Below are 25,305 nucleotides of genomic sequence, written 5' to 3' on the forward strand. Positions count from 1 at the left end.
CCTATGTATATCTAAGGCCATTCTTCACTCTAAATTTTAAACACAGAATAGAAGAAAGAGGTTGGAATAATAAACAAATAGGTATGAGCAAAAACTTCATACTTCAACTTCGCACTCCACTCGTCCGCAAACTTTACGATACACGGTCAATCCAGCCTCTTTCATCAATTCCGTGATTATTATTCGAAATCGAAACTATCGGGTATCCGAAAAAAAGTGTCTAATAATACAATTAAAACTGTAACCGAATCTGAAGTTATTTTTTTCGGATGATAAAGAAATAAAATAGATATATTTGGAAAGTGCTGCCTGATTCCATTTCTGAGATACATATTATCCCTCTGTTAAGCATTTAATATTTTATTTTTTATGATACTTACAGCTATTTTAGCACGCAAAATTAGGCAATTGAGCAGTGAACCATTGAGAAGAATGGCGGTCACAAGCTTCAGTACAGTTAAAGGCGTGACAGATCGGGCAAAGCTCTTTAGTTTTGAACGCTCTCTAATTAACGTCACTTTAACATTATTTATTATACATTTTATGTTTTGTCATCACAAGGCACTTCATATTATGTATCTTAGTACTTCAATAGAGGCCTCGACACACCAAAAGGTCAGAAGCAGCGCAGTTTAAGTGTGGATCCGCGAGGATGCTGTTGCAGTTCTCGTTCAAATTTGGTGATTGTGACTTTTTGAAAAGTCACATTTGGACGTGATTTTTATTGACAATACATCGGAATAGACAAGCCAGTTTTAATTCTGGTAAAAATTTGTAGTCTCAATGTATACCTACCCATATAAAAATTAAATAAAAAAAATCTAGGTTTTGTTGAATAAAATCACATCAGAATATGATTTTTCAAAAAGGCGATTTTTCCCCTTTAAAGATGATAATTATAGAGTTGATATTACCATTTACCACTTAACCTGACTTACAAGTGACTAAAAAAATTCTCAATACATAGGTATTTATTTATGTAGTTTCCTGTAGGTACTACAATACTCGAAGGCCCGTATTCAAACTGCTCTGCTTCTGATCTGTTTTCGGTGTGATAAAGCTATAAACATGGCTGTGTCCACCACTATTAGTGATAGAGTAGTTAGAGTACCTATCTGTCTAGGAAGACAGAAAAAATAAAACAATATATAACAGTTAACACATAAGATTTTTATTTTCTTTCATCAACACTAAATTAATAAATTACATATGCATCTATAGTTTCTACATTTATACACAGACTGTACAAATTTACAAACAATATTCTCTAACTTATATCACAGTTTAAAATATAATTTAATAATATATGTTTCAATAAATACGTTTAGCTATACAGGGTGTTGTTTACAAGGAACTACCTATAGATAAATTTTAAATAATATTCGTAATACTTATAGATATTTTTTTTAACTAGCCATATTCCGTATATGGACCATAGGTCGGAAAATTGGTGGCATATTCACCTAAACTTGGTGGTAGTCCATATTTAGATATATTTACCTTTCACCGCGCACAGGCTGACTTTTTATAAATTGTAAGTGTTATTAGAACAATCAAATACAGAAGCATCAAAAAAGTAAGATATATCTTATATAACTCTTTCGTAAATTAAAAATTTTGGCGAATAAAAAGTCTGGTATATATATTATCTATGTATACTATCCACCAAGTTTAGGTAGATATGCCACCGAATTTCCGACCTATATTCATAACATAAGCCACTGTGTTTAGTTTTTTATTGTAAAAGCAGATAATGAAACATTATTTTGCTAGTGGGGTCGCAATATAATACTGTACTATGTATAAAATAAATTAGGCTGTTTTTATTACTTACAATAACTTCGCATTATGTTTCTTTTGGTATCACATACTATTATATTGTTCAACTAAAGCTCTTATTAATTTTGAACATCACTGTTTTGTTTGCCCAAATTGTATTCATGTGTTATATCTGATTGTTGAAATTTAGTTCTGTGCAATAAAGTATATTTGATTTTGATTTAAAAAAACTAAATGACTGTTTCAATTCACTATCACTGTTTTAATTGGCTTATGTCACGACGAAATATGTTACAAGAATTGCGACATTTGGCACACAGTCTTTTTTATCTAACAAATGTTATACAATGTAATGAGTACGTATGACTCTATTTATATTCGTTAAGCATTATAATTACGCCACTATAAGTAGCGTAGGACTAGGTAGGTATTATTTATCACTAAAAAGTAACAGTTATTAATGTATGATTTTGTATGTAGTTGATTGCCGTGGTTGAATAGAACCCTGCCATACAAGTGTCTGTAAAGATGCGATGTCACCTTCTTAAATGGACTGGGGTGTATGGAGAGTTATCTACCGGTATATTTTTAAAATGGGACAGTTTTTCTAATTTTCGTTTTTGGCAGCAAGTGTGAATTTGCCTAAATGAAATTTATTTCAAAAAACGAACCATCCTGTGGACACGATAACAACTAAGTACATACAAAACAAGTACTAGTTTTCGGATATATTATTATTATTATACAAGCCACAAACAACACCCAGTATTGAATTAAAAAGTTACGCATGAGAAGGGTCCTACGTTGTTCTTGGGTCAATCTATGAAAACCTGTCTTAGTTCCTTTTTCTGGCACATTTTCCTGAAAAAGAAAGAAAAATAGGTTCAAATTTTAAATGAAATGACTGTTTTAAACATTCTATTACACTATTACCTAGAACATATTTATGTTTATTAGGTAAGTCTACATGTAATATTAATTCTTATGAGGATTGATGTATTCAATTATAAATGTCTCTATTTACCTTTGCTTTATTGTTTTTCTACCTAATTAAAAAGAAGTTTGAAAAAAACATTATCAGGAAAATGTTTATAGACACTTCATTTTTCAGTTTGTTAAATCAATGTTTTAATTTATTTTGATTTTCAAGAAAAATATCATCATAAAGCATGTTTTTGTAGATATTTAAAGTAAGTGATTTATTTAACTACTTCAATCTTATGAAAGTCCGATTGATAATCTGTAGTCGAACGAGTATTAGATTTGAATAACATAAAAATACTTGTGAAATTTTTCTAACATTTGAATAAATGTCTGTAGTTCTGTAAACTTTTCTGTACGGCGAATAATTTTCATTCAGTTTTTAAATATTTTTTACCTATTTGCCAAAATATTAATATGTAAGCTAATAAGTTTATACTTTCGAATATATTATAACAATGCATATTATTTATTATGGACACAAATGCTACAGCCCGACGGAAAACTGCAACCATAGTAGCTCATTGGACGTTTTTAAATTCTGAAACCAATATTGCAATTTGACATTTGCGCATATAAAAGTAAGTGCGCAATGCAAACAATGCGCCATTGTAAGCCCCCTGTTCAATATTGCAGTTTTTTTTAAATATTGGCGTTTTGCATTACGCAGATCGGGTGAGAACCTTCAGCGCTCCCCATTTGTCCGGCCAAGTAGTTAATGCCACCTGCGGCAAATCTACAATAAGTCACGTAAAAAAAATAAAGCATTACTCAGATTGTTATTCGATCCGAGTCTATCAAATGACAGATCCGAAATGGCTGTAATTTGTATGGTAGATTGTGCACTACATCTATATGATACCTCATAGTAATTTTTGCCTAACCGTCATTCTCGGACTAGGGTCAGATAAGAGTCGGATGTTCCGCGGAAAAGCCCTCAGGGTTTTATAGTCTTACATGCATTCCAATTATTATGTCAAGCTCCTTAAAACGTTTTAATAATGAAGATTCTCGAAGAAAATCTTATATTTCTTACATTTTGACCATGTGATTGAAATTAACTTTACTTTCTTCATGTACAAAATAATTTATAATAATGGGTACATTTTCACAGACAGAAAATATGATATTAGTTCAGTGTATTAGATATAATATATTATAATTAAACTACACACTTATTACTCTTCTCCATTCATCAGAGTTATATTTTGCTAGACAGACTCTACATTGAATTTTAAATTACATAAACTAACAATAATTTGCTTGGATAATTTTTAATTATTTTTTTCTGTATTGTAAAAAGTTACCCAGTATCATAAATAATACATGCATTTCTTGACTAACCTTTTACAGTAGGACTTCGTAATGGTTTCCCGCTGGACTCTTCACACACGCTTGCTATCCCCTTTGCACTCATTACAATAATTGTCTACTTTATTTTATGTATTAACACGATTGTTTCTAGTGTTCTCTTATGGCTAGAACTACTTTTGAGATCGTTCAACGTCGCCGCTACTTCTGTGGACAAGAAATGAATGTTTATAGTACAAGTAAACACCTATTAAGGATCAAATGCTGGGGTGAAATGTCACAGCTGATTGAAGTTTGACATACAAACACTTATACGCGACCCACTTTACGCCCTATATCGTTAAATACGGTTAAATACCTATCAAATAAAACCTATGTAGCAAATTTGGTCCTGTACAATACTATTCACACCAACGCGAGTTATATTAAAATAAACTATTTAAATATCGTCAAAAACTGTTTTTGGTCGGCATTTTTCCAATATAGGTACAGAGTAGAGGCGCGAGTGGCAAAGACACGAGGTTCAAAGTAGAAAATCGGAAAGAGCAAGTCGAATCTATATAAACACAAATTTTAAAACGTCACCGAAAACTTTCCAATTGGCCTGATGACTCGACTACATGTACTTGTGGAGTATGAGTCCGAGGATCTACCTCATCAACCCTGGTGGGTTCCTATTGAACCGCCAAAGACCCCTGACATGCATCAAATGTCCTGAAATGACATAAAAGGAAAGGATGTTTTGAGGTGGTTGATCTTCGAATGGGCTTCCACCAGCCAAAAATCAGATGACTATTCCTATTAGTTAACCGATGTATGCTGAAATCACTGCATAGTATTCGCCTAAGATCAAAAATAATAGTGTAAACGAGAGGAAGCCATAGGTACCTAACAGAGAGAATAATAATTACAGCCGATTTACATACATAAATAGGTATATTATATCTGGGCGCAACGGATATTAGATTCGAATTCATTAAAAAGTAAATATTCAAATAAATCGATTGTTCGCAGGTTCATCATATCCATGTATCTCATGAATTCGTATCAACAGTTGCTGTTGCTGCAGTTGTTATTGTTTTCGATTACCTAATTGTGGCTTTGCCCATCCCATGAAGTATTTATCGGGTGTGAATTTGAATAATTATGTATGTAAATCAGTTGAAATTATTAGATTTTTTTTCTCTCTTATCAGTATCGTCATACCGTAATCCATCCAGACAGACCAGCTAAATGAGGTAGACAGAAGGACTATATTAAAGTTGGATACAGTTTCTATATAGGTATAGGTAGACAAGTTCTGCATGGGCCATTAATTAAACGTTGCTACACCTAAGGACGACGAGGGATGTAATGTAAGTAAATAATAAAGATAATTTTAAACATAAGTACATACCTATCTATATAACATACTAAAATAGTGATCTAAGAGAACGTCTTTTTCACTCTTATAAAGAAGTATATAAACAATTGTGAAGTTTAATACAAATTGCCCTGTTTACATAGACTATAATTGAATTTGCAAAAAGATAAGAACAATTAAAATACAAGATAAATATCAGTTTTTATACCGCGGCGTTGTGGTTTTGTAGTAAGGCAATTTGATATAATGATTATTATATAACAACGTTTATACAATTACGACGGAGATTTTTTATCTATAACATGGTATTCAATTATATTTGTAGATAACCAACGAGAATATGAATTAATCAAAATAGGTAAATATGCTATGTAAGTAATCGTTTTGTTTATACGTGTCTACCGCCAAAAACCGGAGAATTAGAAGTTTTAATTTGGCAACACATATTTCAAAATGAAAAAAAGGAAGTATCTTTAACGGCTTTTTTTGGAAGTATTCCCAAGACTCTCAAAGATGCGGTCGGTCCGATACCGAGATTGGAATTGAATGAGATCGGTGTTCAACTCTCATAGATAAGACAAAATATGTACTGGAGGTCTAAAAAGACAACATAGAAGCAATTCATCTAAAAAGCAAAATTGTGCTTTCAAGGCCAGAGTGAACAGGCACCTTCTGGGCCAGCTCGCTCCATCTTAGGCCTCGTTAATGCTTCCGGGCAAGTCTGGGGCCAAGAGCAAACCGTCAAAAGTAAAAAAAAATGTGATTTGACATTTGTGCATATAAAGCTAGCTTTTTCATATGAATTACTTCAATGTGGCCTTTTTAACTCCCCTGTACCGCATTACTTAAATGCCAGGAGGTCATGATGACAACAAATAAACTGAATTTGAATTTAATCTACCTTCCGAAAGCTCTTGGACCATTTGTGAATGACAGCCACTAACAGGCCTCAGGGCAGGCCAGGGTCTTTGGTTAAAACATACCAACTGATCACCTGATTGTCCTAAAGTAACATGTTACTTTAAGCATAGATCATCATCCATGCTTCGGAAGACACGTTCAGCCGATGGTCTTGGTTACTATTTACTGATGTAAGTAAGTAGTCGTTACATAAGCCATGTCAGGGGTCGATGGCGGCTCAATAATAACCCTGATACTAGAGTTGATGAGGTTGCTTATGCACCACACAATTCACTCAATGGAGATAATATTCTGTCGCTAATTTGATTTATCATTTGTAATATAAGCCTGCCCAAGTATGGCCATAAATGTCCTTTCCAAAATGATGGAACTACCTATACATGAAACGGCGATGATGGGTTCATAACTTGTCACAATTTAGTATATTATAATTTTTTTTTAGTTTAAATAAGTAGGGATCAGGGGTAGCTACTATTTATGTCTCCGCCCACGCGCCGTTAATTATTACGAGTGTGACTTTATGAACTTGATTTACCTACTAATGTACTTAAAGTAATCGTGGAACTTAGGCCATAGTTAAACTACCTAAGAAGGAAATATAGAGGTGTCGTTGCCGCCGCGTCGCTGCAATCAGGTTAGCTATAACTTATATTTATACCTAGGAAGGTAAGTACGTACCTATATTTAAAAACTTACCATTCACGAATTAAGCGTATAATGTGAAAACTGGCTGGTATCGCGCCACGTCCACAGCGGGGGTAGGCAGGACTGTTGTAGACCGGCCAGCAATTCAGCATGGTAGCGTTGTGCCGCTAGCAGGTAAGGTGGCGGTGGCAGCGCTAGCGGCACCCGCGGCGGCGCGGGCGAAGGTGTGCGGCGTGGCTCGGGCTCCAGCAGCGCGTCGATGGTGAAGGCCCGTCGCGGCCGAACGCCCGCCGGCAGCAGCACCGCCGTGTCGGCCGCCTCCACCGGCTCCGGACTCACGCCGGCGCCCAGCGCCGCCGGCCCGTACGCGTGCGGCATGGTCGCCGCCGGCGGCGCCCCCGCCTGCCGAGCCAGAAACGCTCGGTTGAAACTCGCCAACGCCGCCAACTCTGCGTTCAAACTATCCTTCTCCCCCTTATGCAACTTGAATCGCTTCCTTCGCCGCAGCAGGCTGCCGTTTTCGAACATATCGAAGGCCTGGGGGTGCAACGTCCAGTACGCGCCCTTCCCGGGCCGGTCCGGGCGGCGCGGCACCTTCACGAAGCAGTCGTTGAACGAGAGGTTGTGCCGCAGCGAGTTCTGCCAGCGCTGCGTGTTGCGCCGGTAGTACGGGAATCGGTCCGTGATGAACCGGTAGATCTCTGACAGCGGCAGCATGCGCTCCGGCGAGCTCCAGATCGCCATCGCCGTCAGGGCGATGTAAGAGAACGGGGGTTTCTGGTCGCCGTAGGACTCCCGTGTGGGCCGAGGCATAGTTTATCACGGTTTGTTTGTTTTTGCAGTGTGGGCAGCGTGTGAGTTTCAGCAACACGTCGCGCACTGCGGAGTGGAAGGTGAGGACTACGGCGCGGCCGGCGGCGCGCGCGAGCGAGAGTGCGCCGGGCGGGGCCTGGCTCGCGCCGCCCACCGCCCGTACCAATCGGCTCGCGCACACTTTGTTTGTTGTTTTTGTCGGCTCCGGACCCGTTACACAGGAATTTAAATTGTTATCACGTTTACATTAAACAAAATTTATTCGACACCGACAACACTTGAGCTTGTTTCGAAATTGCAATGATTAAAGAACGTAGGGAGGTACTTATTGGTCTGTGAGAGAAAGAGTCGAGCGATCGGGGATCTGCCTATCTAGTTTATTAATATTTTTATGAGCTGTACGATCCATGATGGCGGACGGTTATTAGGAATAGAGCATTCGACTGGATATTGTCAGCCAGTGGAAATATCATTAACATTAAGATAATAAAGTCGATATTATTGAAGCGTCATTATCGTTATAATATCGATGTTGCATTTATATCATAAAATGAAAACAAGCTGCTGATTATTAAATATTGTAATAGGTTGCACAAGACATTAATTTTAATCATTACAAGTACCTATAAAAAAATTCATCACGTAACATTGACGTTACCGGGCAGACCGAGTTCAGAAGATGGAGTAACCATTCTAAACGCTCCAACTCTCTCATTATCCCTTATAAATAAAGAAGTAAGTAGGTACAAGTAGGTATATTTATCAATCACTTAGTATATGAAGGAGGGGTGTTTAAATGCCGTGATTTCTGCTTACGACCAGTCTCTACCTCTATAATCACTAGCAAGCACATTTCTCTAGATCAACCAGTAGGTAGATATGCCTATGTATCTATGTATTGCTTGGCTACTCGCCCATCACACTAAAATTTATTGCTATAAAATTTAAATAATATATTTTTTTAAGTATACGTACTGATTAACTGAACTTTAAAATATTCTGTTTGTTAGAGTTCTTCAAATAAAAATATTTAAAGAACTTAGAGAAAAAGTACTTAGAGAATAATAAGTAAATAAATAAATCAGTGATATTATAATTTATTTATATCTTTTTATTACTGAGATATATTAAGATTTAACTTTAACCCTAATTTTAAATAAATACTTCACTCCCAACACAAGCTCCACATGCTGTAAAGTGCAAATTTATATTTTCATTTTTATTTCATAATTTGTAAGTAAATCCTTAATCAATATTTAACTTGTACCGTGATCCATCTCAGTCCAAGTCTATCACTTACCGTCATAATCAAATGCGGACTTATGAAGAATGAAAAACACAGTTGGCTCGACCATAATGGACTCCGATACGGCTGACCGCCTATCAAGTAGTAGGTCTAACTGAAAGCTCGGTGAGGTGTGGGTACTTACTTAGTTCATCTTGCAATAGCTATACTTACCTCTGACTACGAAAAAAAAACTATGAGGTATTATAAACTTATACTAATGTAACTCACTTAGTCACTTATAATAAACGTATCCTTTTTTTTCTTTCTTTCTTTCAAGTTTTCTGTCTCTCAGTGGATGCAGGACTAGACACACCGAGCCGTAGAGCCGCCCAGCCGCGGGTAGCTCGGGGCAACGCGGTGCGAAAACGTTAAAGCTCTACTGAGTAGCTGTGAGGCAACGAGCCGTAAGATATGGACTCGACGACATGCTAGATAAACGCGACTATTCCAGACATTGTATTAGAAATTGTATTTAAAACAACATAAAGTCTAGCTATCACCTATTCTGCGTAGGATAATCAGGGGTCAGAGCATCCTGCTCCATTAGGGGTTTTCCTACTAGTAGTTTACCTAGTATCCTTGATATGGGCTTAATGATATTCATACTTTTTTATAGAAAATACAAGATTGATTTCCAATTAAAATAGTTTTGTATTTTAGAATAAAAAAAATGCAAGTTGGCTTGGCAACAGGCGCTAAGCGCCTTAGCGCTCGAATAAAACTTCTGCAATCCAAGCAAAATATAATAACTTAAGTATTTTATGATTTGTGCCGATTAGTGGCTAAAGGCTGCTCCCCACGCACAATTTCGTTCACTCCCGCTCCCGTGCGAATGGTGCACAACTAATGTGCTACGGTACATTCATCGCTTGTTCGCGACCAACGTGCCGTGCATTACGCCCCCATGTTTGCCAGTTTGGGAATCACATTTGTTTTATTAGTCACTTAAATTTTGACAATGTGTGGTTCATAGCTTTCTTTCTGTCGCTCGTATTGTGTAGTGTGTTGAAAGAGAATTAGTGTGTTGAAGTTAATGGGATACATCTATATATTTACTGCGAAATATCTTCGTAGAAAGCGTATTAACGTCAAATTAATCGTAGTCATAATTTTCCGTCTTCTATGATTTGATTATCTTGGAACCAATAGGTATGAAATTAAAAAAGCTTGCTCTTGCCTAGAAATATCTCTCCTTATCATCAGAATCATCAATCAATGAAACAAACTCTCTTTCATAAAAGATTTATTTTAGATGAATTTTGATGTTTTATATAAAGCCTACGTGTACGTTCTGATAAGTGATATTACACGTAATTGACGCTTAAATAAATGTATATATTCAATAGCTCCGCTTAATAGTAATGGTTGATTATCTAACATGTCCCGCACCGAAATGAGTGGCTCATCACCAGGCGAGCCACGTCCCGCGAAACGGTCGGCGTCTGCGCAAATAGGCTCATTAAATTCAATCGCCGCTGAGGACAGAAGCGTCACTTATCCCTCCACTATGTAATTTAGCGGTATTAAGGTAACGCCACAGTACAGGACTTGAAGTCTGCTTAGTATGCCGAATGTGCCCGGCCTATTGAACAACAACAATGCACCGGACAGGCGGCCGGCGGCCGCTTGTAGCGAATTACACAAATTGCTAGCAAACTACGCGGGAAAGGCGCGCAGGCTTCAAAGGGTACATACACCCGTATGGAAGTGTAATTATTAACAAAATATGTCTTCAATTTTCGGTAAGTACAAGCTATAGTTAGTCGTTAACTTTATTGAATTTTAAATACTATTAGCTATATCACATGATACACATACTATAAGTAATTAAGTAAGTATATGGACAATATATTATTCCAGATACTCACGGGAATACATAACTCTAGTCTTCAGAATTTGTCTGAAGATTTTTTTATGTCAGCATATATTATATACTAGCTTTTGCCCGCGACTTCGTCCGCGTGGCGTGTTATATAAGAGAGAGATCTTTGTGTGTGTGGGAGTGCATATCAAATTTCAAGCATCTAACTTATGCAGTTTAGATTTTTTCATACAATTTTTTTCCCAATAACTCCCATTTTTCAAAATACAGCCAAAAATAAACTTTATATTTACTAAGGTATGCATGCATGCTAGATTGATTCAATTGATTGAATTGATTTTTTTTTTAATTGATTGTTCATTGAGTTTTAATTTTAATACACACTTCCTCTCTTCCCTTCAACGTTGCTGTGCCCTACAGGGTCCATGTTTTTGTTCCTATGCCTATGTAACACCCCATTGTACTACATGGAATGCAATAAATAATTTAATTGAATTGAATTGAAAACATCTATCTTACGCGGTTTCGATTTTTTCATACAAATGTTTTTTTCCCGTTAACTCCCGTTTCCGTGGGAATTTTGCAATATCCTGTTGCAACTAAGGTTTAAGTTAACTAAGGTACCTGCATGCCAAATTTCAAGCGTCTAACTTAAGCGGTTTAGATTTTTCATACAAAAGGATTTTCCCGCTAATTTCCGTTCCCGTGGGAATTCCGGGAATTCCTTTCTTAGTGCACCTCTACGGTACCTAAGCTATGTCCCTTCCAAATTTCAAATGCCTACATTTAGCCGTTCAGGCTATGCGTTGATATGTCAGTCACTGAGTCAGTCAGTTTCTCCTTTTATTTAGATTTGATTTTTTCATACAAATGTTTTTTCCCGCTAACTACCGTTCCCGTGGGAATTTTGTAATATCCTGTTGCAACTAAGCTTTAAGTTTACTAAAGTACCTGCATGCCAAATTTCAAACGTCTAACTTGAGTGGTTTAGATTTTTCATACAAAAGGATTTTCCCGCTAATTCCCGTTCCCGTGGGAATTTCGGGAATTCCTTTCTTAGTACACCTCTACGGTGTCTAAGGTACCTGCGTGCCAAATTTTAAACATCTTACTTGAATGGTTTAGATTTTTCATACAAAAGGATTTTCCCGTTAATTCCCGTTCCCGTGGGAATTTCGGGAATTCCTTTCTTAGTGCACCTCCACGGTACCTAAGGTACCTGCATGACAAATTTCAAACGTCTAACTTGAATGGTTTAGATTTTTCATACAAAAGGATTTTCCCGCTAATTCCCGTTCTCGTGAGAATTTCGGGAATTCCTTTCTTAGTGCACCTCCACGGTACCTAAGGTATCTGCATGCTAAATTTCAAATGTCTAACTTGAGTGGTTTAGATTTTTCATACAAAAGGTATTTATATATATGTAAATCAGTTGAAATTATTAGATTTTTTTTCTCTCTTATCAGTATCGTCATACCGTAATCCATCCAGACAGACCAGCTAAATGAGGTAGACAGAAGGACTATATTAAAGTTGGATACAGTTTCTATATAGGTATAGGTAGACAAGTTCTGCATGGGCCATTAATTAAACGTTGCTACACCTAAGGACGACGAGGGATGTAATGTAAGTAAATAATAAAGATAATTTTAAACATAAGTACATACCTATCTATATAACATACTAAAATAGTGATCTAAGAGAACGTCTTTTTCACTCTTATAAAGAAGTATATAAACAATTGTGAAGTTTAATACAAATTGCCCTGTTTACATAGACTATAATTGAATTTGCAAAAAGATAAGAACAATTAAAATACAAGATAAATATCAGTTTTTATACCGCGGCGTTGTGGTTTTGTAGTAAGGCAATTTGATATAATGATTATTATATAACAACGTTTATACAATTACGACGGAGATTTTTTATCTATAACATGGTATTCAATTATATTTGTAGATAACCAACGAGAATATGAATTAATCAAAATAGGTAAATATGCTATGTAAGTAATCGTTTTGTTTATACGTGTCTACCGCCAAAAACCGGAGAATTAGAAGTTTTAATTTGGCAACACATATTTCAAAATGAAAAAAAGGAAGTATCTTTAACGGCTTTTTTTGGAAGTATTCCCAAGACTCTCAAAGATGCGGTCGGTCCGATACCGAGATTGGAATTGAATGAGATCGGTGTTCAACTCTCATAGATAAGACAAAATATGTACTGGAGGTCTAAAAAGACAACATAGAAGCAATTCATCTAAAAAGCAAAATTGTGCTTTCAAGGCCAGAGTGAACAGGCACCTTCTGGGCCAGCTCGCTCCATCTTAGGCCTCGTTAATGCTTCCGGGCAAGTCTGGGGCCAAGAGCAAACCGTCAAAAGTAAAAAAAAATGTGATTTGACATTTGTGCATATAAAGCTAGCTTTTTCATATGAATTACTTCAATGTGGCCTTTTTAACTCCCCTGTACCGCATTACTTAAATGCCAGGAGGTCATGATGACAACAAATAAACTGAATTTGAATTTAATCTACCTTCCGAAAGCTCTTGGACCATTTGTGAATGACAGCCACTAACAGGCCTCAGGGCAGGCCAGGGTCTTTGGTTAAAACATACCAACTGATCACCTGATTGTCCTAAAGTAACATGTTACTTTAAGCATAGATCATCATCCATGCTTCGGAAGACACGTTCAGCCGATGGTCTTGGTTACTATTTACTGATGTAAGTAAGTAGTCGTTACATAAGCCATGTCAGGGGTCGATGGCGGCTCAATAATAACCCTGATACTAGAGTTGATGAGGTTGCTTATGCACCACACAATTCACTCAATGGAGATAATATTCTGTCGCTAATTTGATTTATCATTTGTAATATAAGCCTGCCCAAGTATGGCCATAAATGTCCTTTCCAAAATGATGGAACTACCTATACATGAAACGGCGATGATGGGTTCATAACTTGTCACAATTTAGTATATTATAATTTTTTTTTAGTTTAAATAAGTAGGGATCAGGGGTAGCTACTATTTATGTCTCCGCCCACGCGCCGTTAATTATTACGAGTGTGACTTTATGAACTTGATTTACCTACTAATGTACTTAAAGTAATCGTGGAACTTAGGCCATAGTTAAACTACCTAAGAAGGAAATATAGAGGTGTCGTTGCCGCCGCGTCGCTGCAATCAGGTTAGCTATAACTTATATTTATACCTAGGAAGGTAAGTACGTACCTATATTTAAAAACTTACCATTCACGAATTAAGCGTATAATGTGAAAACTGGCTGGTATCGCGCCACGTCCACAGCGGGGGTAGGCAGGACTGTTGTAGACCGGCCAGCAATTCAGCATGGTAGCGTTGTGCCGCTAGCAGGTAAGGTGGCGGTGGCAGCGCTAGCGGCACCCGCGGCGGCGCGGGCGAAGGTGTGCGGCGTGGCTCGGGCTCCAGCAGCGCGTCGATGGTGAAGGCCCGTCGCGGCCGAACGCCCGCCGGCAGCAGCACCGCCGTGTCGGCCGCCTCCACCGGCTCCGGACTCACGCCGGCGCCCAGCGCCGCCGGCCCGTACGCGTGCGGCATGGTCGCCGCCGGCGGCGCCCCCGCCTGCCGAGCCAGAAACGCTCGGTTGAAACTCGCCAACGCCGCCAACTCTGCGTTCAAACTATCCTTCTCCCCCTTATGCAACTTGAATCGCTTCCTTCGCCGCAGCAGGCTGCCGTTTTCGAACATATCGAAGGCCTGGGGGTGCAACGTCCAGTACGCGCCCTTCCCGGGCCGGTCCGGGCGGCGCGGCACCTTCACGAAGCAGTCGTTGAACGAGAGGTTGTGCCGCAGCGAGTTCTGCCAGCGCTGCGTGTTGCGCCGGTAGTACGGGAATCGGTCCGTGATGAACCGGTAGATCTCTGACAGCGGCAGCATGCGCTCCGGCGAGCTCCAGATCGCCATCGCCGTCAGGGCGATGTAAGAGAACGGGGGTTTCTGGTCGCCGTAGGACTCCCGTGTGGGCCGAGGCATAGTTTATCACGGTTTGTTTGTTTTTGCAGTGTGGGCAGCGTGTGAGTTTCAGCAACACGTCGCGCACTGCGGAGTGGAAGGTGAGGACTACGGCGCGGCCGGCGGCGCGCGCGAGCGAGAGTGCGCCGGGCGGGGCCTGGCTCGCGCCGCCCACCGCCCGTACCAATCGGCTCGCGCACACTTTGTTTGTTGTTTTTGTCGGCTCCGGACCCGTTACACAGGAATTTAAATTGTTATCACGTTTACATTAAACAAAATTTATTCGACACCGACAACACTTGAGCTTGTTTCGAAATTGCAATGATTAAAGAACGTAGGGAGGTACTTATTGGTCTGTGAGAGAAAGAGTCGAGCGATCGGGGATCTGCCTATCTAGTTTATTAATATTTTTATGAGCTGTACGATCCATGATGGCGGACGGTTATTAGGAATAGAGCATTCGACTGGATATTGTCAGCCAGTGGAAATATCATTAACATTAAGATAATAAAGTCGATATTATTGAAGCGTCATTATCGTTATAATATCGATGTTGCATTTATATCATAAAATGAAAACAAGCTGCTGATTATTAAATATTGTAATAGGTTGCACAAGACATTAATTTTAATCATTACAAGTACCTATAAAAAAATTCATCACGTAACATTGACGTTACCGGGCAGACCGAGTTCAGAAGATGGAGTAACCATTCTAAACGCTCCAACTCTCTCATTATCCCTTATAAATAAAGAAGTAAGTAGGTACAAGTAGGTATATTTATCAATCACTTAGTATATGAAGGAGGGGTGTTTAAATGCCGTGATTTCTGCTTACGACCAGTCTCTACCTCTATAATCACTAGCAAGCACATTTCTCTAGATCAACCAGTAGGTAGATATGCCTATGTATCTATGTATTGCTTGGCTACTCGCCCATCACACTAAAATTTATTGCTATAAAATTTAAATAATATATTTTTTTAAGTATACGTACTGATTAACTGAACTTTAAAATATTCTGTTTGTTAGAGTTCTTCAAATAAAAATATTTAAAGAACTTAGAGAAAAAGTACTTAGAGAATAATAAGTAAATAAATAAATCAGTGATATTATAATTTATTTATATCTTTTTATTACTGAGATATATTAAGATTTAACTTTAACCCTAATTTTAAATAAATACTTCACTCCCAACACAAGCTCCACATGCTGTAAAGTGCAAATTTATATTTTCATTTTTATTTCATAATTTGTAAGTAAATCCTTAATCAATATTTAACTTGTACCGTGATCCATCTCAGTCCAAGTCTATCACTTACCGTCATAATCAAATGCGGACTTATGAAGAATGAAAAACACAGTTGGCTCGACCATAATGGACTCCGATACGGCTGACCGCCTATCAAGTAGTAGGTCTAACTGAAAGCTCGGTGAGGTGTGGGTACTTACTTAGTTCATCTTGCAATAGCTATACTTACCTCTGACTACGAAAAAAAAACTATGAGGTATTATAAACTTATACTAATGTAACTCACTTAGTCACTTATAATAAACGTATCCTTTTTTTTCTTTCTTTCTTTCAAGACTATCTGAGTCCAGAGTCTCTCAGTGGATGCAGGACTAGACACACCGAGCCGTAGAGCCGCCCAGCCGCGGGTAGCTCGGGGCAACGCGGTGCGAAAACGTTAAAGCTCTACTGAGTAGCTGTGAGGCAACGAGCCGTAAGATATGGACTCGACGACATGCTAGATAAACGCGACTATTCCAGACATTGTATTAGAAATTGTATTTAAAACAACATAAAGTCTAGCTATCACCTATTCTGCGTAGGATAATCAGGGGTCAGAGCATCCTGCTCCATTAGGGGTTTTCCTACTAGTAGTTTACCTAGTATCCTTGATATGGGCTTAATGATATTCATACTTTTTTATAGAAAATACAAGATTGATTTCCAATTAAAATAGTTTTGTATTTTAGAATAAAAAAAATGCAAGTTGGCTTGGCAACAGGCGCTAAGCGCCTTAGCGCTCGAATAAAACTTCTGCAATCCAAGCAAAATATAATAACTTAAGTATTTTATGATTTGTGCCGATTAGTGGCTAAAGGCTGCTCCCCACGCACAATTTCGTTCACTCCCGCTCCCGTGCGAATGGTGCACAACTAATGTGCTACGGTACATTCATCGCTTGTTCGCGACCAACGTGCCGTGCATTACGCCCCCATGTTTGCCAGTTTGGGAATCACATTTGTTTTATTAGTCACTTAAATTTTGACAATGTGTGGTTCATAGCTTTCTTTCTGTCGCTCGTATTGTGTAGTGTGTTGAAAGAGAATTAGTGTGTTGAAGTTAATGGGATACATCTATATATTTACTGCGAAATATCTTCGTAGAAAGCGTATTAACGTCAAATTAATCGTAGTCATAATTTTCCGTCTTCTATGATTTGATTATCTTGGAACCAATAGGTATGAAATTAAAAAAGCTTGCTCTTGCCTAGAAATATCTCTCCTTATCATCAGAATCATCAATCAATGAAACAAACTCTCTTTCATAAAAGATTTATTTTAGATGAATTTTGATGTTTTATATAAAGCCTACGTGTACGTTCTGATAAGTGATATTACACGTAATTGACGCTTAAATAAATGTATATATTCAATAGCTCCGCTTAATAGTAATGGTTGATTATCTAACATGTCCCGCACCGAAATGAGTGGCTCATCACCAGGCGAGCCACGTCCCGCGAAACGGTCGGCGTCTGCGCAAATAGGCTCATTAAATTCAATCGCCGCTGAGGACAGAAGCGTCACTTATCCCTCCACTATGTAATTTAGCGGTATTAAGGTAACGCCACAGTACAGGACTTGAAGTCTGCTTAGTATGCCGAATGTGCCCGGCCTATTGAACAACAACAATGCACCGGACAGGCGGCCGGCGGCCGCTTGTAGCGAATTACACAAATTGCTAGCAAACTACGCGGGAAAGGCGCGCAGGCTTCAAAGGGTACATACACCCGTATGGAAGTGTAATTATTAACAAAATATGTCTTCAATTTTCGGTAAGTACAAGCTATAGTTAGTCGTTAACTTTATTGAATTTTAAATACTATTAGCTATATCACATGATACACATACTATAAGTAATTAAGTAAGTATATGGACAATATATTATTCCAGATACTCACGGGAATACATAACTCTAGTCTTCAGAATTTGTCTGAAGATTTTTTTATGTCAGCATATATTATATACTAGCTTTTGCCCGCGACTTCGTCCGCGTGGCGTGTTATATAAGAGAGAGATCTTTGTGTGTGTGGGAGTGCATATCAAATTTCAAGCATCTAACTTATGCAGTTTAGATTTTTTCATACAATTTTTTTCCCAATAACTCCCATTTTTCAAAATACAGCCAAAAATAAACTTTATATTTACTAAGGTATGCATGCATGCTAGATTGATTCAATTGATTGAATTGATTTTTTTTTTAATTGATTGTTCATTGAGTTTTAATTTTAATACACACTTCCTCTCTTCCCTTCAACGTTGCTGTGCCCTACAGGGTCCATGTTTTTGTTCCTATGCCTATGTAACACCCCATTGTACTACATGGAATGCAATAAATAATTTAATTGAATTGAATTGAAAACATCTATCTTACGCGGTTTCGATTTTTTCATACAAATGTTTTTTTCCCGTTAACTCCCGTTTCCGTGGGAATTTTGCAATATCCTGTTGCAACTAAGGTTTAAGTTAACTAAGGTACCTGCATGCCAAATTTCAAGCGTCTAACTTAAGCGGTTTAGATTTTTCATACAAAAGGATTTTCCCGCTAATTTCCGTTCCCGTGGGAATTCCGGGAATTCCTTTCTTAGTGCACCTCTACGGTACCTAAGCTATGTCCCTTCCAAATTTCAAATGCCTACATTTAGCCGTTCAGGCTATGCGTTGATATGTCAGTCACTGAGTCAGTCAGTTTCTCCTTTTATTTAGATTTGATTTTTTCATACAAATGTTTTTTCCCGCTAACTACCGTTCCCGTGGGAATTTTGTAATATCCTGTTGCAACTAAGCTTTAAGTTTACTAAAGTACCTGCATGCCAAATTTCAAACGTCTAACTTGAGTGGTTTAGATTTTTCATACAAAAGGATTTTCCCGCTAATTCCCGTTCCCGTGGGAATTTCGGGAATTCCTTTCTTAGTACACCTCTACGGTGTCTAAGGTACCTGCGTGCCAAATTTTAAACATCTTACTTGAATGGTTTAGATTTTTCATACAAAAGGATTTTCCCGTTAATTCCCGTTCCCGTGGGAATTTCGGGAATTCCTTTCTTAGTGCACCTCCACGGTACCTAAGGTACCTGCATGACAAATTTCAAACGTCTAACTTGAATGGTTTAGATTTTTCATACAAAAGGATTTTCCCGCTAATTCCCGTTCTCGTGAGAATTTCGGGAATTCCTTTCTTAGTGCACCTCCACGGTACCTAAGGTATCTGCATGCTAAATTTCAAATGTCTAACTTGAGTGGTTTAGATTTTTCATACAAAAGGTATTTCCCGCTAATTCCCGTTCCCGTGAGAATTTTGGGAATTCCTTTCTTAGTGCACCTCTACGGTACCTATGGTACCTGCATGCCAAATTTCAAACGTCTAACTTGAGTGGTTTAGATTTTTCATACAAAAGGATTTTCCCGCTAATTCCCGTTCCCGTGGGAATTTCGGAAATTCCTTTCTTAGTACACCTCTACGGTATCTAAGGTACCTGCATGACAAATTTCAAATATCTAACTTGAATGGTTTAGATTTTTCATACAAAAATATTTTTCCGCTAATTCCCGTTCCCGTGGGAATTTCGGGAATTCCTTTCTTAGTGCACCTCTACGTTATCTAAGGTACCTGCATGCCAAATTTCAAAAGTCTAACTTGAGTGGTTTAGATTTTTCATACAAAAGGATTTTCCCGCTAATTCCCGTTCTCGTGGGAATTTCGGGAATTCCTTTCTTAGTGCACCTCTACGGCATCTAAGGTACCTGCATGCCAAATTTCAAACGTCTAACTTGAGTGGTTTAGATTTTTCATACAAAAGGATTTCCCTTCACTACTCTGCTCCTATTGATTGTAGCGTGATGAAAAGTATACTATGACCTGTCCAGGAGTGTGAAGAATAATTGTACCAAGTTTCATTAAAATCCGTCCAGTAGTTTTTGTTTCTATAAGGAACATACAGACAGACAGACAGACAGACAGACACAGACAAAAATTTTACTGATTGCATTTTTGGCATCAGTATCGATCACTTATCACCCCCTGATAGTTATTTTGAAAAAATATTTAATGTACAGAATTGACCTCTCTACAGATTTATTATAAGTATAGATAAGTCAAGCGATTATTATTATTTATAAGCAGAACCCAAACTATTTTCAAAGTATTATTAATTTATTCGCGTTACTTATAATACTTCTCAATGGTAGCACTGCAACATTTTGTAACACAATTTGAAATGGATTGTGCTATTTAGTCATGGTTGGGGTGATACTTTCGTTAATGTTACGGTATAAAACGTTTAATTGTTAAATTCAATATTTGTTACGAAGGATGTCAGTCGTACCGAATCATTGCACATCGAACACCTACAAAAAATATATTGTGCTCCATTTCTTGCCAATTTGACACGTATTTCTTTGCATTAAATGATGCGGGAATTAGTAGTAAATCATCTTCCTAGCGCTATCCCGTTTCCACAGGGCCCGCTTACCTAACCTGAAGATTTGACAGATCTGGGGAATATATTAATTCATATATTTACCACTATTTCCCTATTTCCCCTATCTACGCCTGATGAATGGTCTCAACTGCATCAAATTTCACAGCTTGTCATGCTACTAAGTTATGGTTGATGTACAGACGGTCAGTCAATTCTCTGCTGGGGTAGTCAGAAGCCATGCTGACACCTATGGTCACAAGCATCAATATGCATACACTTTGGTACCATGTCACATGATGTTTTTTGACAAATTGCACTGTAAGGCTCACTAAATGTCAAATATGTTAGTGCGACAGAGTCCTAAAGTGGGTACATTATATTGCTCATGACTGTACACTACAAAGTAGATTATATATCTACTAAATAATTATATATAAGTTAAAGTAGTATGTATCTATGTGTCTATATAGCTAGTTACAGATGCGACGTCTGTGGCCTCACTCGACAGGACCCGCAGAATACCAGCGTCATGGCTCACGCCGCGACTTATGCTGAGCGAGGTCCTTTTATTCCGGACGCCACGCCGTGGTCAGTTGCGTTTTGAAATAATTGTTATTTTTTTTATGATTTGGGTTAGTTTTGTTTTTTTTTTCTAATAATTTTTAATCTTAGTGTTCTTTTTTATGTTATATTCCGTGTGTCGTTTCTGTCCTATGTAATATGTTTAAATGTAATGTACCTGTCTGTCTGTGTTTGTGGTGTCCGAAAATAATAAATGTTTATTTCTTTCTTTCTATTCAGAAGACAATCACGATAAATTTTGTAGGTAGGTATCACTTTAGCCAAGGTTGTTGCTGTTGGTTATCTACCCCACAACGAAGATTTTAGCCAATCAAATAACTCTTAAATACTATCAAACAATCTTGCTCCAAAAAGTCGACTAAGAAACACAATTAAAACCACAATATAATCGAGTAAACTCATCTATTTCAAACAAAAAAATATGTTGGAAGATGATTTTCTCAGCGGCTGTCACCTGTTACAAAATCCCTGAGAGGCAATCATAGACGCACATATCGCCCTAATGATTGTCCTTTGAAGCCGCCGCATCGGAACATGGACAAAGACAGAAAAAACCTAAACGCCTCCACCTTGTTATTAAGTGTGAATTCAACAAATTGTTCACAAATATTTGCGTCTACCTGTGCTTTTTTTACCAACATTTGTTATATTTGCCGTGACTGAATCAAGGACGCCGTAACGCTGTCCTGATTGACCATGGTGAATCTGATCTAGCACTCGTAGGTAGTATCATTCCTTATTCTATGCTCGTAGGTAATCAAAATTATTACTTTTTTCGAACAATATGTGTGAAATGTCCAAAAAAAGGCTCCACATTTTTTTGTCGTGATTTATTGTAGATTTACCGGCCGGCCAAATGGGGAGCCGTAGATGGCATTAACTACATGGCCGATCAAATGGGGAAGGCTCCACATATGATGTATGTGGTGTCTTTAAAAACTTCGAGTAGGAAAATATGCCTTTTAAATGTTTTTGAAGATTTACTTTTTTCTATGTGGCTATGGATGTCAAGAAACTGAATAATTTAAGAGCAACTTTTCATGCCTTAACAAGCTAGTTCGTCTTACAGTTTGAGGACGCGAGAAGATATTTCTGGATGATTTACGTATGTAGTGAATACTGACTAGTGAATATCGAGGCCGTCCCGGGCCGGCTCTCAGTCTACGCGCTGCTCCTACAAAGACGGGTAATTAACTTACAGGAATTACTCTCTCCGTCCACATGACTAATGTGGAGTTATGCACTTGTCCGAGTGCTTTTATATTCCCCGCGGCAATTTCTTATCTCGTAAACAGCCCGCCTCGGCTCATTCGACTGTTTAGCAGGTTATTTTCTAATACTCGTATAATGTCCTTTTTATTGAGTGTAAATAATTGAGTTTGTATCAGCGCCGCGCCGACATCTGCTCGCCTGCGTTTTAACACTCGTTTTCGGATTTCCCACTTAACTTTAATGTTCCCATAAAATTTTACGTTTTCTCCAACGGCAATCGATACTAATTCTTATCGTATACAGACAAAATCGAAAATTGTAAGCGTTTAAGAATTGTGTATCACTTCGTCAGGATTTGAAGAAACCTTATTCTGCTCAATGTCGGATGGGATACAACAATAGTTCTTAAGGTTTTTAACGTTTGGACTAAATTTGTTTGTTTGGGTCCGATGAACGTATCGGTTCAAGTATCGAGTCGTGAGTTTGGTTATTACAATATTTGTTGTTGGAGGTTATTTATTTGACTAGTTGTCAGAGCTGGTCGTCGGCGTCCTCTGTGGTCGGTGGCTTAAATCTCTCCTGCCATCTTTTGGTAATCAAATGTCTCGATTAAAATGATGATCCTCCGTAAATTATCTTTCACAAACGTATTCTGTTCTTTATATAAGTAATTTTATACCTAACTAGCTTTTGCCCGCGACTTCGTCCGCGTGGCGTGTTATATAAGAGAGAGATCTTTGTGTGTGTGGGAGTGCATATCAAATTTCAAGCATCTAACTTATGCAGTTTAGATTTTTTCATACAATTTTTTTCCCAATAACTCCCATTTTTCAAAATACAGCCAAAAATAAACTTTATATTTACTAAGGTATGCATGCATGCTAGATTGATTCAATTGATTGAATTGATTTTTTTTTTAATTGATTGTTCATTGAGTTTTAATTTTAATACACACTTCCTCTCTTCCCTTCAACGTTGCTGTGCCCTACAGGGTCCATGTTTTTGTTCCTATGCCTATGTAACACCCCATTGTACTACATGGAATGCAATAAATAATTTAATTGAATTGAATTGAAAACATCTATCTTACGCGGTTTCGATTTTTTCATACAAATGTTTTTTTCCCGTTAACTCCCGTTTCCGTGGGAATTTTGCAATATCCTGTTGCAACTAAGGTTTAAGTTAACTAAGGTACCTGCATGCCAAATTTCAAGCGTCTAACTTAAGCGGTTTAGATTTTTCATACAAAAGGATTTTCCCGCTAATTTCCGTTCCCGTGGGAATTCCGGGAATTCCTTTCTTAGTGCACCTCTACGGTACCTAAGCTATGTCCCTTCCAAATTTCAAATGCCTACATTTAGCCGTTCAGGCTATGCGTTGATATGTCAGTCACTGAGTCAGTCAGTTTCTCCTTTTATTTAGATTTGATTTTTTCATACAAATGTTTTTTCCCGCTAACTACCGTTCCCGTGGGAATTTTGTAATATCCTGTTGCAACTAAGCTTTAAGTTTACTAAAGTACCTGCATGCCAAATTTCAAACGTCTAACTTGAGTGGTTTAGATTTTTCATACAAAAGGATTTTCCCGCTAATTCCCGTTCCCGTGGGAATTTCGGGAATTCCTTTCTTAGTACACCTCTACGGTACCTAAGGTATCTGCATGCTAAATTTCAAATGTCTAACTTGAGTGGTTTAGATTTTTCATACAAAAGGTATTTCCCGCTAATTCCCGTTCCCGTGAGAATTTTGGGAATTCCTTTCTTAGTGCACCTCTACGGTACCTATGGTACCTGCATGCCAAATTTCAAACGTCTAACTTGAGTGGTTTAGATTTTTCATACAAAAGGATTTTCCCGCTAATTCCCGTTCCCGTGGGAATTTCGGGAATTCCTTTCTTAGTACACCTCTACGGTATCTAAGGTACCTGCATGACAAATTTCAAATATCTAACTTGAATGGTTTAGATTTTTCATACAAAAATATTTTTCCGCTAATTCCCGTTCCCGTGGGAATTTCGGGAATTCCTTTCTTAGTGCACCTCTACGTTATCTAAGGTACCTGCATGCCAAATTTCAAAAGTCTAACTTGAGTGGTTTAGATTTTTCATACAAAAGGATTTTCCCGCTAATTCCCGTTCTCGTGGGAATTTCGGGAATTCCTTTCTTAGTGCACCTCTACGGCATCTAAGGTACCTGCATGCCAAATTTCAAACGTCTAACTTGAGTGGTTTAGATTTTTCATACAAAAGGATTTCCCTTCACTACTCTGCTCCTATTGATTGTAGCGTGATGAAAAGTATACTATGACCTGTCCAGGAGTGTGAAGAATAATTGTACCAAGTTTCATTAAAATCCGTCCAGTAGTTTTTGTTTCTATAAGGAACATACAGACAGACAGACAGACAGACAGACAGACAAAAATTTTACTGATTGCATTTTTGGCATCAGTATCGATCACTTATCACCCCCTGATAGTTATTTTGAAAAAATATTTAATGTACAGAATTGACCTCTCTACAGATTTATTATAAGTATAGATTAGTAGATATAAAAAAAATACATTGTTTCCTAGTATAAGTACTTAATTAAAACCATGCGGATATTGTGTAATTTACATCAATTTGTGTTATAAAACGCATTTATCATAGAATATCATGTTTCTCAACACATTTGGTTGAGTGTGTTAGTTATGTATATATGAATGATTTTTACTTATTTACTAATAGGTAGTTGTTTAATGTAGAAGTTACATCTAACTACTGAGGATGCCCATATTGCTTTCCTTTATCCGATAACATATAGCCTTTTAAACTATATTCTAGCATAAACCGGCAGCACATTGAGACTTTTTTATTTATATGCCATATTATTATGGCATATACGATCAGAT

General features: G+C 37.7%; 2 protein-coding genes and 1 long non-coding RNA gene across 5 annotated transcripts; 1 reads left to right on the forward strand and 2 right to left on the reverse strand.

The window, feature by feature from the left end:
* Window positions 1-1,149: 1,149 nt before the first annotated feature.
* LOC126372978 (fork head domain-containing protein FD4-like) lies at window positions 1,150-7,886 on the reverse strand. The gene is made up of 3 exons (XM_050018915.1): window positions 7,052-7,886; window positions 4,105-4,278; window positions 1,150-2,640 (listed from the first exon to the last, which is right to left on the reverse strand). The coding sequence occupies exon 1, from the start codon at window positions 7,811-7,813 to the stop codon at window positions 7,055-7,057; it is 759 nt and encodes a 252-aa protein (XP_049874872.1). The 5' UTR covers window positions 7,814-7,886; the 3' UTR covers window positions 1,150-2,640; window positions 4,105-4,278; window positions 7,052-7,054.
* On the reverse strand, window positions 1,150-15,010 carry LOC126372987 (fork head domain-containing protein FD4-like). The gene is made up of 3 exons (XM_050018927.1): window positions 14,175-15,010; window positions 4,105-4,278; window positions 1,150-2,640 (listed from the first exon to the last, which is right to left on the reverse strand). The coding sequence occupies exon 1, from the start codon at window positions 14,934-14,936 to the stop codon at window positions 14,178-14,180; it is 759 nt and encodes a 252-aa protein (XP_049874884.1). The 5' UTR covers window positions 14,937-15,010; the 3' UTR covers window positions 1,150-2,640; window positions 4,105-4,278; window positions 14,175-14,177.
* LOC126373046 (uncharacterized) lies at window positions 11,066-24,850 on the forward strand. 3 transcript variants are annotated; one of them, XR_007567280.1, is made up of 3 exons: window positions 11,066-11,527; window positions 23,919-24,068; window positions 24,605-24,850. It is a non-coding gene; the product is annotated as an uncharacterized LOC126373046 (long non-coding RNA). The 3 variants fall into 3 exon arrangements; XR_007567281.1 differs by lacking the exon at window positions 11,066-11,527 and adding an exon at window positions 18,199-18,660; XR_007567279.1 differs by lacking the exon at window positions 11,066-11,527 and adding an exon at window positions 23,235-23,591.
* Window positions 24,851-25,305: the final 455 nt, after the last annotated feature.

Source organism: Pectinophora gossypiella, chromosome 2 (genome assembly GCF_024362695.1).
Source record: "Pectinophora gossypiella chromosome 2, ilPecGoss1.1, whole genome shotgun sequence".
NCBI classification, from domain to species: Eukaryota; Metazoa; Arthropoda; class Insecta; order Lepidoptera; family Gelechiidae; genus Pectinophora; species Pectinophora gossypiella.

What these genes read in the sequence shown, in the direction of transcription:
- LOC126372987 (XM_050018927.1), bottom strand. Translation starts at nt 14,936, where the DNA reads ATGCCTCGGCCCACACGGGAGTCCTACGGCGACCAGAAACCCCCGTTC.
- LOC126372978 (XM_050018915.1), bottom strand. Translation starts at nt 7,813, where the DNA reads ATGCCTCGGCCCACACGGGAGTCCTACGGCGACCAGAAACCCCCGTTC.